This window comes from Lissotriton vulgaris, chromosome 12, assembly GCF_964263255.1.
Source record: "Lissotriton vulgaris chromosome 12, aLisVul1.2, whole genome shotgun sequence".
NCBI classification, from domain to species: Eukaryota; Metazoa; Chordata; class Amphibia; order Caudata; family Salamandridae; genus Lissotriton; species Lissotriton vulgaris.
Genome location: NC_141700.1, coordinates 61,562,183 through 61,577,002, shown reverse-complemented (window position 1 = coordinate 61,577,002; position 14,820 = coordinate 61,562,183). Strand labels below are relative to the sequence as shown.

At 42.7% G+C, this 14,820-nt stretch overlaps 1 protein-coding gene across 4 annotated transcripts in view; it reads right to left on the bottom strand.

Moving 5' to 3' along the window:
• RAX2 (retina and anterior neural fold homeobox 2) overlaps positions 1-14,820 on the bottom strand; it is a 110,620-nt gene that overhangs the window by 17,764 nt on the left and 78,036 nt on the right. For 2 of the 4 annotated variants that reach the window (XM_086946342.1, XM_086946341.1), the window contains exon 2: positions 7,544-7,624. Coding sequence is in view for 2 of the 4 variants with exons in the window: in XM_086946343.1 (XP_086802469.1) it covers positions 7,222-7,480 (259 nt within the window). In the remaining 2 variants the exon portion in view is untranslated. Of the gene's footprint in view, positions 1-7,221; positions 7,490-7,543; positions 7,625-14,820 lie in introns of those variants that run through there. The other 2 variants (XM_086946343.1, XM_086946340.1) reach the window with 2 other exon arrangements.

Here is a 14,820-nt window from a genome sequence, read left to right as displayed (position 1 = left end):
TTTATTTATTTCAATTTATATAGCTCATTATCACCCGGGGGTCTCTAAGCGCTTGTACCAGGCAGACAGACAACTCCATAGAACAGGCAGCTCCCCTACAACTCTCCCCAAGCTTCTCGGAACAGTATTGTTTTTAGCATCCGACGGAATGGCAGCAGCTTTGGTTCCTTACGGAGATCTGGTGGAAGTTTATTCCATGCTGCCGGGAGCAGAGTGGAGAAAGCTCGACCGCCCTGGGTCGACAGACGATAACGTGGGTTAGTCAGGAGCGTGGCCTCTGAAGACCTCAATGCCCTGCCTGGAATGTAGCTTGATAGTCTACTTTTAATATAGTTCGGTGCGTTGCCATAAATAGCCTTATGGGAGATACACAGGCCTTTGAACAATGCCCTCTGTCTAACAGGAAGCCAATGCAGCTGGTGCAGAAGAGGAGATGCATGCGCCTTCCTGGGCTTCCTATAGATTAGTCTTGCTGCATCGTTCATCACTGTTTGAAGCCTCAACAGTTGTTGCTGGGGCAGACCCAAGTACAACGCATTGCCGTAGTCCAGTCGCCCCAGAATCATGGCTGTCACTGCGCTCCTCAGAGTAGAAAAGGACAGTAGATTGGAAATTTTGCGAAGTTGCCTAAGGAGGCCTATGCATGTACCCACCACTGTGGACACCTGCTTTCTCATGGTCAAATTGCCATCAATGAGGATTCCCAGGCTTTTTACCATGGTTGCTGGAGCCGGCGTCCTGCCCAACTCCCTGGGCCAAAATCCATCGTGCCAGGGGCTGCCTGCGGTGGTAATTGGCAGCTCCTCTGTTTTGTCAGGATTGATCTTCAGGGAGTTGGCAGTCATCCAGTTTACTGTGTATCTCAGAATTTTATGCAAGCGTGCTTGAGCTCCAGGAGTGTCCTCTATTTGAATGATGATCTGTGTGTCGTCAGCATAATTATAAATCTGACAATCCATCTGATTGAGCGCTGAAATCAGAGGCTGGAGATATGGTGCTCGTGGTGTTCCAGACGTGCTTGCCTCCTTTCAGTCGGGGGCCATCAGAAATGAAAATGGACCTGTTGCCTTCCGATGGCCACTGGTAGGATTTTCTCGTCTTCCGGGTGCACACTGAGCTATTGCAAGCTTGTGAGCAGGGGTTACTGGAAGCCTGGCCGCAGTAACATTTGTCTTCTGGGTGTGGGATGCTCCAACATCTGCATCTTCTTGGATGGATCCTAAGAACTTTAGTCGCTGGTCCTGAAACAGGGTGCTGGAGCAATGGGGCCTGAAGTTAGATATTGCTGCCTAGGCAAAAGCGATGCAAACCTCACGCCCAAGGTTGATTGCTTGCAGGTCCTAATTCTGCACCACCCAAGTAGAGGATCTATGCCGTAGGAGAGGCCTAAAGCGGCATCCCTTCAGGGAAGAACTGTGCAGAACATAGTCTCTTACAGAGGCTCTCAGGCGGTGCAACTACTGGTCCCCCTGGAAACCCTGTCTTGACCTTGGTAGACTAGGTCTGCCTTGGGTAGAGCAAGCAGGGATCATTACTGAGTAACATTGAAAGTGGTATCCAAGAGAAGGCCATCAGCCATGCTGCTTCCTTATTATCAATCCAAGAAAGTTACTTCCTCAAGAAAAGCGAACAGTCCCTTTTGGTAGGTGTGGCTCCTAAATATAGTATAGGGAATATTTTTATATCTTTATACCTTAATATCGTAGGCAAAGTATTGAGGGCAAATATATCAACTGGTAAGTTTGAATAGATTTTCTATACCTGACTCTACATATATGTACCATGACAATATAAATGTATATACAGAAGAGCAGTAGATGTGGAGTTAAGAATTGTAATTCTAAACTTTCCTATATGCACTTACTCAATTTTCAATAATTTGATCTTCGATCTTTAGTCTACAATATTAAGATATCACAATATTTAATCTACTCAATATTCCAGCCTACAATCCTTTTGTTAGCCATCGGTCAATGGCCATGGTGCACCCTGGTATGCTGTGTGGATCAGAGTGTGGGTGAAGGTTGGATAGAGGGAATCCAGGAAGGAAAACAAGCAAACAATGTTAGAAAGATCGTATGCGTGTGACAGTTTAGGACTTTCACCAACGCAGCCTAGAGTATGTGACCGACTTTTTTGAGATGTGATCGCGAATGATGCGTGTGCAACAACAGTCCTGTGAATGCTCTTTGTGTATGTTTATTACTTATATTGTGCAAAGCAAATGCAAGGAAGGCCAGCTTCAAAGTGCACAAGAAATAGAGTATAGATTGAAAACTGAGTGTCAAAAGAAGAAACCACAACAAGATGCAAAATTAACCAAACCTAAATTTGGTAAACATTGGAAACGCCAGTAGGTCTGGATTCGATTTGCTTTCTCCAGCAGCGTTGGACATTAAAGTGACATACACAGGAGGAAGCCAGCAGGTGTGGGCAGAGGCCAATAGTTGTAAAGTAGTCCCTCGTGCCGAGCAAGGCAGCACTCTAGTGAATGCAGAAGGACACGCATAAACAGCCAATAGCCAATCACATGTGAGATGACTACTCTACTGTACTGAGCCAAGACGTGATTGACAACGTCTTAAGCCAATGGCTGAAAAGGGGATGGTTTCTGAAGACCAAAGGTTGAAAGGGGCAGACTCGCAGCCTACTCTATGTATATTTTGAGCAGTAGCTCTGTTTGACAGCTGTGCTGTCAAACTCCAGACCAAAAAGTCAAGACTGTGCATTAAACTCAGGGGATGCTGCAGCAGGACAAACACCCTACTGGAACAAACTGAAACAAAATGGGTCCTTAAAGTCCCTGTTAACTGCAGCTGGTGTGCACCCTTGGCATGGTCCGCTTCAATAGCGTAATTTTAAGACCGCAGATTGAGCAGAGAGCTGTGCTGTCCGTGCATGAGAATGCTCTGTGCCTGTCTTTGTATGATACTGAGTGCCCTGTGCCTGTTGTATATGGCTACTTCGTCCCATCTTATATTAATACCTGTAACTAAAGAATGCATAATACTTTTCGTGAATAGGTTTACATGTTTTATTACTTATGTCACCGTGTATTGTATGGGTAACTACCCCAGGCAGAGCCAGGTGGGTCACACAAACACATCAGTACATGGTCTTTACGCTCATCTACTGATGGGCGCAGGCACTCAAATGGACATGGATTCAATTTGCACCTGTTTTTAGTACTTACAGAGGTGTGTATGTGACAATATTTCTTAGCAGCCCCCAAGCCCCACTGTACCTTTTAAATATACGTGTTATATGACTACTTTATGGTTGTGACAACTCTGAATTTTATAATTTATTGCCAAGATCAGTGTAATGCTCTCCTAACAGTGATGCCGCATCAGTGGGTTGTGTCGGGGTGGCACAGCAGAGCACTAAGGAATGTTTGCCCGCTTCTCTCTAGGACTCCCATGTGTTTGTGAGGGTTATTGCCTCACTGGCTTCCCTGTTTTATATTGTATGTGTGTTGTGATGTGTCTACCAGGCATTAGGTTTGATGGATTAAAGTGCAACTACAGTTATACTTTTCCACGTGAAAATACACAGTTTGACTGAATCTGTCTTTTACCATAGACTCCAAGAAATTGTTCTTTCTTAAATAAATATTTCCTGTGTAAGAACATAGATATGTTTGTCTGAGGTAGGAATAAACTTATTTACATCAGTGATAAAGAAGACACCTTCTAGTAATGCTCTACTAATGCTGAACATCCTTGGAGGACCCTCAAATCGATTTATAATGTTGTCGAGTCAAGAGAGCTCTAGTTCGAAGAACTTGCGATAGGGTTTACCAACAGCGTTATGAATTGGAGATCTAAGCAGAGTAAAAAGTGACTTGGTCTCATGATCAATCTATTCTAGCAAGATTCCGTGAGGGAGTTGAGTGAAGGCATCAGGTGAAAAACATCACTGTTCCTCAAGATTGTGTACACAACATTTATTCTACACTGAGTTTGAGAATACAAGAGATCAAGTTTGTCAGTTTTATTTAATCTTTGCTTGTGTGCTTCGGAGTCGATGGCTGGAGACGAAGTAACATGTCTGTAAGTGAGAAGCGGTATTGACCCTATTGTCAATACCAGAAGTCGGAGAAGACTTAGAAGTCACTTGTCAAATTTGGATAGTTACGTAAACTCACCTAACAATGTATGGACTTCTTTAGATACCTAATAAGGTTTTCTTTAATAATAAAAAAAATATGTGTATGATGTGACCAATCAAGGAAATTGGTGTTTGTTCGGACAAGGTAGCTGTCCGGATAATTATTACATTTGGATTATTACCTTATTTAATAGTAGTTGACTGTATTACCTGTTGCACAAAAAAATAAGCAAAACAGGTAGATAAAAAAACCTACTTATCTGCACCCAAGATGAGAAGATATTAAACTTGTCAAGAAAATTCAAATAAAATCAAGTTTGGGTAGAGAAGAAACCAAATCTAAAAAATAAAAAAAAACTCATCAAGAAAGTTTAAACAGATACATAACATAACAAAACTATTTACAGAAAGATGATAGAGGACAGCAACTGATAAGAGTAATATTGAAATAAAATGTATTAAATCAGGGCAGCACCACCCAAAGTTTTTCTCACTCTGTCAACATGTCGTGGCGGATTCCAGAGCCTAAGAGGATCAATGGCAGAGGCAGAAATCTAGTTCGCAAAATTGAATGTTCTAAAGGGCACATGGTTATGTTAAAATATCTCATACAGAAATACTGTCTAACATAAATATTGTGTCCCTAGTAAGGTTTAGAAAAATATGATCAAATTGGGTGTGAATTTTCTTTTTACTCTAATGAGCCGATATTTTTGTAATATTTTGTAGCAATTTAACAGAGTATAATAAAAAGTTGTGACTTTCAAACAACTAGAGGGTAGAATGCCGATAGGTGGCATGACGGCAACAGTAACATATACCAAGCTTACAACAGGATTGTAGTCTCCTAGAGGGAACCATTAAATACCTTGTGAAATAAATTGAAAACACTTATTGCAATAATACGGAAAGGACCCAACTCAAAACACGATTGGCTGGTTCTCTGATATGTAGTGGTCTGTGCCTTTATTAGTGAGGAACTGGGATGTTGAACATATCTAGAAAATGCTGGTGGTATTGAGTGGCCTACATTGTCTTTTGGTAATCTACATGTGGAGGTGCTGTCTGTCCAAAGGACCCTTTTGATCAACTTTTTTCTCTACAGCATTCACATGGTGTCGGCTATCTTTTATCGAGGTTTTCAGCGGAAGGTCAAGAAGCGAGCAGAAGCTACCAATTTTCACAAAGGGGAATGGCCAACTTTTTTAAATGGTGCAAAACAAAAGTTCAGAAACATATTACATTTAAGGTCTTCAACAAAGACTCTTTTAAAGTGACACTATCTTTAGATGTGACATCATATGGAGTCTTCACTGGGACACAGAGGATAGAAATTGAGTGCCTGACTCACAAAGGGCCTTCACACTTGTGGCGATGGCCCCGCAGTCGTGGGGGAGTCTCTTCACTCGGGCAGAATCTCCGCAATGAGAATTCTCATTGCGGAGATTACACCCCAAGTGCGTAGACTCCCCCCAGGACTGTGGGGCCTTCACCACTACAAGTGCAGAGGCCCTTTGTGACTCAGGCCCTCTGTGTATCCAATGAAAATATGTATATCTATAGCAATTGGTTGCGCTTTGATAAAACAACATGAAAGAAGACTGCTGGTGTTGATAAGGACATGGTTAAATTATCTGTCAATATTCATACATATACAGTACCACCTTCCAAGTGTTAACTACAAGATGCTATAGTGAAGGAAAAATCTGACTTATCCTCACACTATATTGTTTTTATGTTCATGGAAAAGCAATAGATATTCCTGGTTTGTGCATCATCAAACGTGGATTCCCAGAGTATAATCTAAAGTTTTTGATCTCATGTTTTCCTAGAGTCATGTCCCTATCGTCTTGAATTATGCAATTACGTCCGACAGACCTAGTTTAGCCAGCGATCCAGATCGGTAAGGCAGGTAAACAGGCTGTTAAGAGAGGGGAATGCACTTTTGTCTCTTCTCAACCGAAGCACTCGCCGGCGGGGCCCATCCTTTCTTACAGAGGGGTTGGGTTAACGAGAATACGGATAATACGTGTCTCATAGCGCTAAGACGCACTTGACCTTATTATAGGTATGGTGGAAGTACAGGGTGTCTTTCCCTGACTCCCACAGATTTCGATTATTTTTCACGGTCCTGACGAAGCGCGCTGAGGATCCATTAGGGACCCGCCGTATGCGCGAAACATGTTGACCCCACTGCACTTTTCACACTACTTTCACGGACTGAGAGCAGCGGGAGCACACCTATCCCTCCTACATATTTGCTTTTAGGATAGGCTCCAGTCCTCTGCATTTTAATTTATCTTCCGGACCCTTGAATAAAATTGTGTTAGGGTTCCGGTGAGGTATTGTATCTTCACATACACACACTTTTTCACTAGGCCCATACACCCACATGCACAACTGCGGCACCTCATACAAAAGATCTCTGACAAAGAGCCCTTTTGCGGGGCCCGTGAGGGACAGCAGCGCCACCCCCACGAGGAGCTAAGCCCAATGATGAAGCACTACACCCGCTAGGGTGTGTGAGGGCATTCATTTCAAAAGGAGTAATTCCCCCCACCTTTACTTAGATCCCACCGACTTTACCTTTGGATACACCATATCTCAACTAGAATAAGTTGCAGAGTTCTTTCCTTTTTAGGACCAGCTACCATCTTTTGCATTGAGGCCTATGTTAGCACCTGATGCCTTTTGATACCCATGTATGTGAAATTATGTGAAAGGGCATTTTACAGTGTGGAGCTGACTGTTCCGCATCACAACTGAGGGAGGTGATGGGCATATATTCAGAACTTTCACTTGGAATCATTGAGACTAGAAAGTGTAAATGTATCCAGTTGATAAGTATGTGTTTATTAAGTGGTAAGATTCCTTGGTAAGAGACTTGTGGTGTTGATTTGGGCCGGGAGAGTATATTTTCCAAAATTACCTATGCAGCACCACGTTCCAATATTACACATCGTAATGCTCGACACTGGAAGACTCCCTTTTCTCTCATACTCATGGTCTTTCCCTCTTGATTCATGCTATTGCTTTGCCGAGAGGTGGGTCACCACTATGTGCTCATTCTACCCCTCCCTGACTCGCACTTCATGTTAAAGGGTATTTTACCGTGTGGAGTTGGCTGGTCCGTATCCGAGCCGAGGGAGGTAAGGTGTGTGTAAGGTGGCGACTGCTGCTGTTCCAGGTTGGCTGAGCCACTAAGCACTGAGAAAGGCACAGGCAAAAGGGTGCTCAGCAGTGCCTCCTCCTGGTCCCGGACGTGTCCCAGAATGACGTTGATGCTGTGCACGTGACCCATGCTCCTGAGCGCCTGGGGCAGGGTGGCAGCACACGCTTCCTGAAGACCATTCATGGTGCCCAGGAACATCGGTGCTGCTGATACACCCCACTGCCAGCCCTGCCAGGCTCAGAGGTTGAAGCGCAAACGTACCTGCCAAAACTGACCAGGCACACGTTCGACGTCTCCCTGCTGCTCACTGGTCTCAGGTTGCTGTTCAGTTGCTGCCTTAATCTGCCAACAAAGGTGTAAAAAAAAAGAATGTTAAAAAACCCACTGTAAACAATTAATTTAACTTGTACCACATTTGACGCAAAAGATTCCACACAATGGGGGCGACTCGTGGCACACTCTGGTCTACACAACTAGACTGTGTACAACAAACTCAGGTAGGCCCTAATGTACAAACACATAGGCAGGCTGCACTGTACACAAATACATGGTAGGATGCAGCCTACACAGCACTGGTTAAATTGTAGCTTATGCGCGTATCAAGAGAGAGAGAGAGAGGACTAGAAAGCTAGTCCGAGTCCCCGTAGTTTATATGTGTTATCAAAAGAGACTAGCTTAAATATGACCAATATTGTTAGGACTCTGATTAGATTTGTCAGAGGCACCTCGTTGGTGAGTTCATGAAGCCCTCACCCACCAACCTGGTTGGTAGCATGCTTCATCATCGGGTCCACCCAGTGACACCTAATGTGTCCCGGGTGTGCTGCGACGCCTGGTTACAGCGGAGCTGGTGTTTTACTGAGAGTGCAGTGTGAGGTGTAAAGTGAAGTGTGAGTTAAAACGGCTTGGCGAGGGTCCCAGTATCCGAGGGTAAATTAAATTTTAATAACTGGGCCCCCGTCAGCGGTTAAAATAAGGCTTGGTGATGTTTAAGGGAGGCGAGTTACTACCTCCTACATCCATCAGTTGGTCGACATGTTTCAGCCAGTTCCTTAAACTAAATCTGGCTTTCCTCAGGACCTTTTTAAAATAGTGTAGTGCAGGATAAAAAGGAGTGTAATCCAGGCTATGTATTACTCACTAAGGTGTTTCTCTAAGTGTGAGAGGGGATTCCCTTCTCATATATGCGCTTAGATTTTGCAGCCAATGCTTCCAGGAGTGAAGCGGTAAGGGGTTGACCAGCTTTTCTGGTCAGAGCCTGCCTTGTACCTGTTGCACCGTCCTCGTACTCCGGTAGAGTAGCTTAAACGCACACTTAGGGAGGCTGTGAGTGCACTATATTTAAGACCGTTGTGTCCACAAGGTTCATCAAGTCTTGACCAACACAAAGGAGGTTACTTGCCTACAATCACTTATGCAGGCAGCCGCCTACACACAGTCAACACAATCTATGGCCTACGTAAACAAATGCATATTATACTCTGCACAAACCAGTCAAGGCAGGCTGCTAATCATATAAATTTAAGAGAAGCTGCAGGCTACACCAGGTCAAGGAAGGCTGCAGCCTGCACCAACTAAAGGCAGTCTTTGACCTTCTTAAGATTGCAACTGCTCTCAAGCAAAGTTAAGATACGTCATGCAATACAAACAGTATAGCCTGCACACACACACACACACACACACATATTGACACATATTTCGATAACTTTTGACAAATTCCCCAACTGACCACCTAATAAATAATTATGAAATGTTTTATGATGGTGATTGATGTCTGCGGTAGTAAACACCCACAAAGTTGTAGGTATTCGCAAACCTTATCAGTAGTCTTTCATACCCAATTAATGTGACTTCACATAGTGCTAAAAAGGCCAAATGAAGTTTGAAAAAGAGGTGTGAAAAACTTCTAAATTCCGCCTCACTTCCTGGTAGTGTATGGCAAGGAATTTCTCCATCTAGAAAAATATTACTATGCGAAGAAAACACAGAAAAACGTTGCAAAGGCACATGTCCGAAATCTACACTCCTACACATTGTCTATCATAAGCACACTGTGCAGTGGTCATTGTAGGCAGAGGCACTGGATTTATGAGGTAGGGGAGGGCAAAATTGGGCATCTGGGTTGACTAAATTATGCGGCAAGCAAAAAGGCAAATTTTTCGGCACATGCTGTGAAAGTTTTACGTCATTATTTTCGAATTTTTAGTCTTGTTAACACTGTCTGGGCATTGATTGCACATCATTAGTACCAGTTTAACACCCGAATTGAGAAATTAGCGACAGAAAGGTGACCAGTCACCTCTGCAAACGGCCTTCCACTGCGCTGCAACAAGTCTTGCTGCGTTTTTAGTAACTTTTGAACCGTTTGAACTAGAAACTATTTTTTTGTTAAAATCTACAGATTTTACAACAGATGTTGGATTATGTGGCAAATATAGCAAATCCACAACAATTGCAAAAACGCTGCCCCCGCAGTCTCATGATTCAGTGGCCTTGAGCATAACATAGAAGTGGTGTGCGCCGCTGTTTTACTACACATGAACCAACCTTTGGGAAGGATGTTTTCCCCATGTAAATGTGAGTTCACATGGCCTCTTAGCTTCCAGTAAATGCCAGTCTACATTTTCAGGGTTGCTGCCTAAGGGCTGAGTTGGGCCCTTCACTGAGTACCATGGCACATGACATGGTGACAATTGGTTGGCCCATAGAATAGGACTTCATGATTTTGAGAATACATCTGTTTTTTTTCCACTTCCACTCTGTCAAAAGCCTTTTCTTAGTTTAATAGCAGGTAGGATGACCGCTCTCTCAAAGTCCCTAAAGACTATTGCACGTTGAAGTTTATGGTGTTTAGTAGACTTTCAGGACACCTGTCTCTTATCCACAATCCCTAGGAGTCAAATGTAGACATGTGGCGGGACACACCTCTTTCCTCCAGAGTTCCTGATAATGTAATGAAGATGTGTGTTTGGAGCTGTCATACCTACTTTAGGGCCTAAGACATTTTATGGTATGTAGCATGAAGAGTCAGCATTTGTCTACTACATGCCATGAGTCAAAACACTGAAAGCTTGTCTATCGACGTTCCTCGGTATGTGGCAACCAAGCAACGCATGCATTCACAACCCTTGATTCGAGTGTGGTGAGTACACGTGTCCCTGCATGGCATGTGGCAAGAACTTCTCACTAATATCATCAGCCTTTTCTTGGTAAATGACAAGAACTCTCAACCCCCCCCTTACCCACAGTCCTTTCTCAATCTATGACAAGCACTTTCAAACCACTCTTACACACCTGATATAGTATGTGGCATTAAAAGCACATAGGCTAGTTCATGTCCATTGGTACTTATAGATCAGTGATAAACAACGATGGATCGCACACCGCTAGCGCCTCCTCCAAATCGCCCCTATGCACTCTGGTATTCGTAGTGCGTGAAGTATGAAGAGTTGACACAAAGTTCATAAGTGGTACACCAAGGTTGGTGTAAGTAAGTACTTATTGTTCCCAAGATCTCTAGACCCGAGGCATGGCCCGGGTTTCGGGATAGTTTCCCTCATCAGTAGAAAAAGTATTTGGGGTGGATGAGAAGGCCGCCAAGTAACCGTTACAGGCCTCGTTGCCTTTTACGGCGCGCAGGTGTGACTCCAAAAGCTCGTCAGCTTGGAGGCTCATGGGAGCCCTTAAGTAGAAAACAACGATGGAACCCCAAACTATTTTCTCTACTGATGAGGGAAGTTATCCCGAAACCCGATCCATGTCTCGGGCGATATCCAAAAAGCCGGGACATGTATCGGGTCTAGAGATCATCAGTTCAACAAGTACCTACTTGCACGCACTCAAGAACTCCATGTACCAGAGTCCCTAGGGGCGATCCGGAGGAGGGGCTAGCGGTGTGCGGTCCATTGCAATTGTGTCTATAGATCAGTGATACTTTTAGTTCATATACTACTTGTTGTTTTACTGCTCTGTCAGCCGTGTGGTTGTTTCCAGTGCTTTGCAATGTTGGGGAAAGGGAAGGTGGAGTTACGAAGGTGCAGGAAGGCGTGGTCATCAAAGGCTTGGACACAACGTATTTAGCGTTCCGGTCACAGGCTTGTGAGGCAGTGATCAGGGTTGGGCCTGTGCCAGCTATTGGCGCTTTGAGGCCTTTTTGGTATTTCCTAACATTTGGGTGAAGGTGTACAGCTTAGTGTCCTAGGGTGTACCTTAAAACATAAATGCCCCCCCAAAATGCTTGAAGTTCTTCCAGCAGAAGACCAGAGTCTATTTGGGGGTCTTTAGAGTGGGGTTGGACAGTATGGTGCATTCAGCGTGGTAAGTTTGTGATGCGCCCAACCAGCCTTTGAAATAAGTGGATGGCCCAAAGGAGGGAACGTTGCTATTGACTTGGTGTACAAATGGGTTTTCCATTCTCAAAGCCTATGGTTCTTGGGTTTTGCAACATCAGGGTTGCAGTGTTACCTACAGATTTCGCAAATGTTTTGTGCAAAGCAATGTACTCTCTACTACTCATTGCAAGTGATCAAGAAATGAGGGCATGAAATGGGGGTCCTTTCCCTTCCTAGCAATTTCCAGAGTAAAAGTTGTCCATTGCAGCACAAAAACATTTTCTGGTCCTAAACAATCACGGTTTTTGCACCAAAACTTCTTTGCGACACGAGAATAATACACGAAGCCCATATTACCTATCTAGTATTCGCCCAAGAACACCTGTATACAGTTAGGGGCTCAGTAGCGAGACCACTACAGATTGCGTAGTTCATTGAAACACTTTCTATGCTTCTGACTAGAAGACTCTGCCCTTCCCCAAAGACCCTTCATTTCTGGGCCAATTACCATTGGCAGTCCATGTCCATGTCCAATGCAGGTCCAGGTTGGTTGATCCATGTCATATTTTCCCAGAATCCACATAATACAAATTTGCATACAATGGATATGAATGTGATTCATTTCTAAAATGAGCGATTATCCGGAAAATATGGTATGTATCCTACTTCCCTTGACTTAGCTTTGACACACCAAGGTAGATATGTCCATGGATTTGTAATCATCAATGTCATCTCATCTCAAAGATGTTTTTAATCCCCCTTTTGGGTTAAACTGCATCCCCCCTTCTTCAACATCTACAGCTCGCATTATCCCATGAAACAGTAAATATCTCCTTATGTCAACATATTACAGTTTTAGGGCCTTTCGCTAAGACCCAGCCTCCTGTGCTCAGTGCAGATGTCCAGTCATTTGTCTAAAATTCTAAACTAGCAGATAGTGTTCTTTTTTCGCAGAAAATTAAATAATCTCCTCAGGTTCACAATTTTATTAAATGGGGAAGGCGGACTAAAAAGCAGATCTTCTGAATTCAGAGTTAGCAATTTAGGAATCGCACCACATCAAATTCAGAAGATAGAAGAAGACACTGGGAATATTGTGCAACAACTCAAATTAAAAAAGAAAATAATTCTGGAAATCCAGGATATAGAGGTGTACAAAGTTAACCAACCTCAACTTCTTTTTTAAAAAATTTTTATAAAAAGCTTTAACAACTTCTTAAAGTTGATCAACTGACAAAGTTGTAAAAATGTACCTGATAATTTTTTTTAAAAAGGTGTTTCAGAAGGGTGAAGATATAAAACCCAAGTTTTGCATATCAAGTTTCAACTACATATGTTGAAGAGTCAACAAATTTCACAGCTTCCAAAACTTTTAATATTGCACAACTCCTCTGATGGAATCTTATTTTCTGCAGAGGAGGTGGGGAGGCGGGTCATTCTTTAGCAAGCATTTTCAAAGTCAATAGTTCTGACTCTTTTAATCAAATGCATTTACAAAGCCTGTTTGCAGGCGATGCAGGCATTAGTGTTTTATAGCACCTTAAAGCCAGATCTGTTGTTTTGGCAATACTGAGAAAAAAAAAACATAAATGAGGACAATAATTGAATGTGAAAAACAGTGTGATGATTGAGTGTCCCTTTCAGTTGTAAAATAGTCCCTCATACATTCCAGTGGAAGGACATCCTGGAAGACCAAATTACGCATCCAGCAGCCAATAGCTTGAGATGAGAGGAATACTCTTCTGGGAGGAGCCAAAGGCCACTCTACGCAGGGGTCTTCAAACTGGGGCGTAGGCTCCCCTAAGGGGACCTTAAGTGATCCCAGGGGAGGAGAGGGGGTCGCAGGTTCTAGTCGAAAGAAGCATTATGCTCATAACAATTATTTGTTTTACGCTGAAAACAACGAGCAGCAGTAAGCCATTCTGTAATGGGCCATCACTAACCTCTTTTGGCATTCATCTCTTGAACGGGAGAAGGTGTCAAAAGGAAGGGGACATCAAATATTCTTCAAAACCCCCATTTCTAAGAATCTCACTGTGGATACTTTTACACATTAGTAAGGACTGCATGACCAGCATAGTCTTTTTGGCAATCATGTATTTGATTGCAGATAAGTTCAGTTACCGCTTTAAAAATGCAATGTTTGAATAAGTCTAAATATATTTAAACATTCCCAGTTTAATAGAATAATTGTGACATTTTTTGAGGGGAGGGCGGTGATTCTTTTTTTGCATTGGGGGGTCATTAAAAAGTTTGAAGACCACTGGTTTACAGAATTGGTAACAAGAGGTCTTTAGACAGCTGTGTTGTCAAGTCAGACCTAAAAGAGCAATTGAAGGCGGGTGATGGATTATTAATATGTGGTATGAGTGGTTTGAGAGCTATGTACACTTAAATCTGTGCAGTCAGATAAAAGCTCATTAAATGGACTTTTCATGTATATGGCCAGTTGTCTAAATCGATAAAGTATTTGTAACATTGAACCTGTGAGGCAGTAAAGAGGGTTTTCTCAGGTCAGGTGGACCATACTATGGTGATGGCATGGACTTTAGTCTTATGTGTATTTTATAAATACAGTCAAAATTTTATCTGGCCATATTTCTTTTTGCTTGTGCGGCATAACTGCATTTATTTCAGTACAATAATACAATGCGTGAGCGATTTAACAAGAAACAGAAATGACTGCAATCCTCACATTTCAGACATGAACCATTACATGCCCAACATATCGATGTACATGTCACATGCAAAATACATAGTATAAAGTACAAATCAGTTCATATATTTTGTTCCATACCTTGAACCCGGAGTTTGTTTACACCTCCCAAACTCTATAGCACACTTCATTTTTAAAATTTAAAATATATGTACAAAATGTTTTATGTTAAACATAATGACCTTTTTAAAAAGAAAAAAACCTTGTGAAAACCAGAGTCCAGTGCTGGTCAAAAATGTTCCACTGGGGGATCCGAATTCATCTGAGAGATGTGTTATTTTGAGGTGAAAATAATGGGATTGGGAAATAGGTTCTTTATGGAAACTTCCCCAAAAGCTGGTATGTTATGTGTTGTGTGTTATGTACCAAATGGCAAACTCCTGGGCTTTATCAAATGTATAAGTTAATACATTTAGGTCACATGACGATGGGTTACGTTTTTTCACGTGGGACTCAGACACCGGAAGATTTATCAGTGTTCTTCTCTTCTG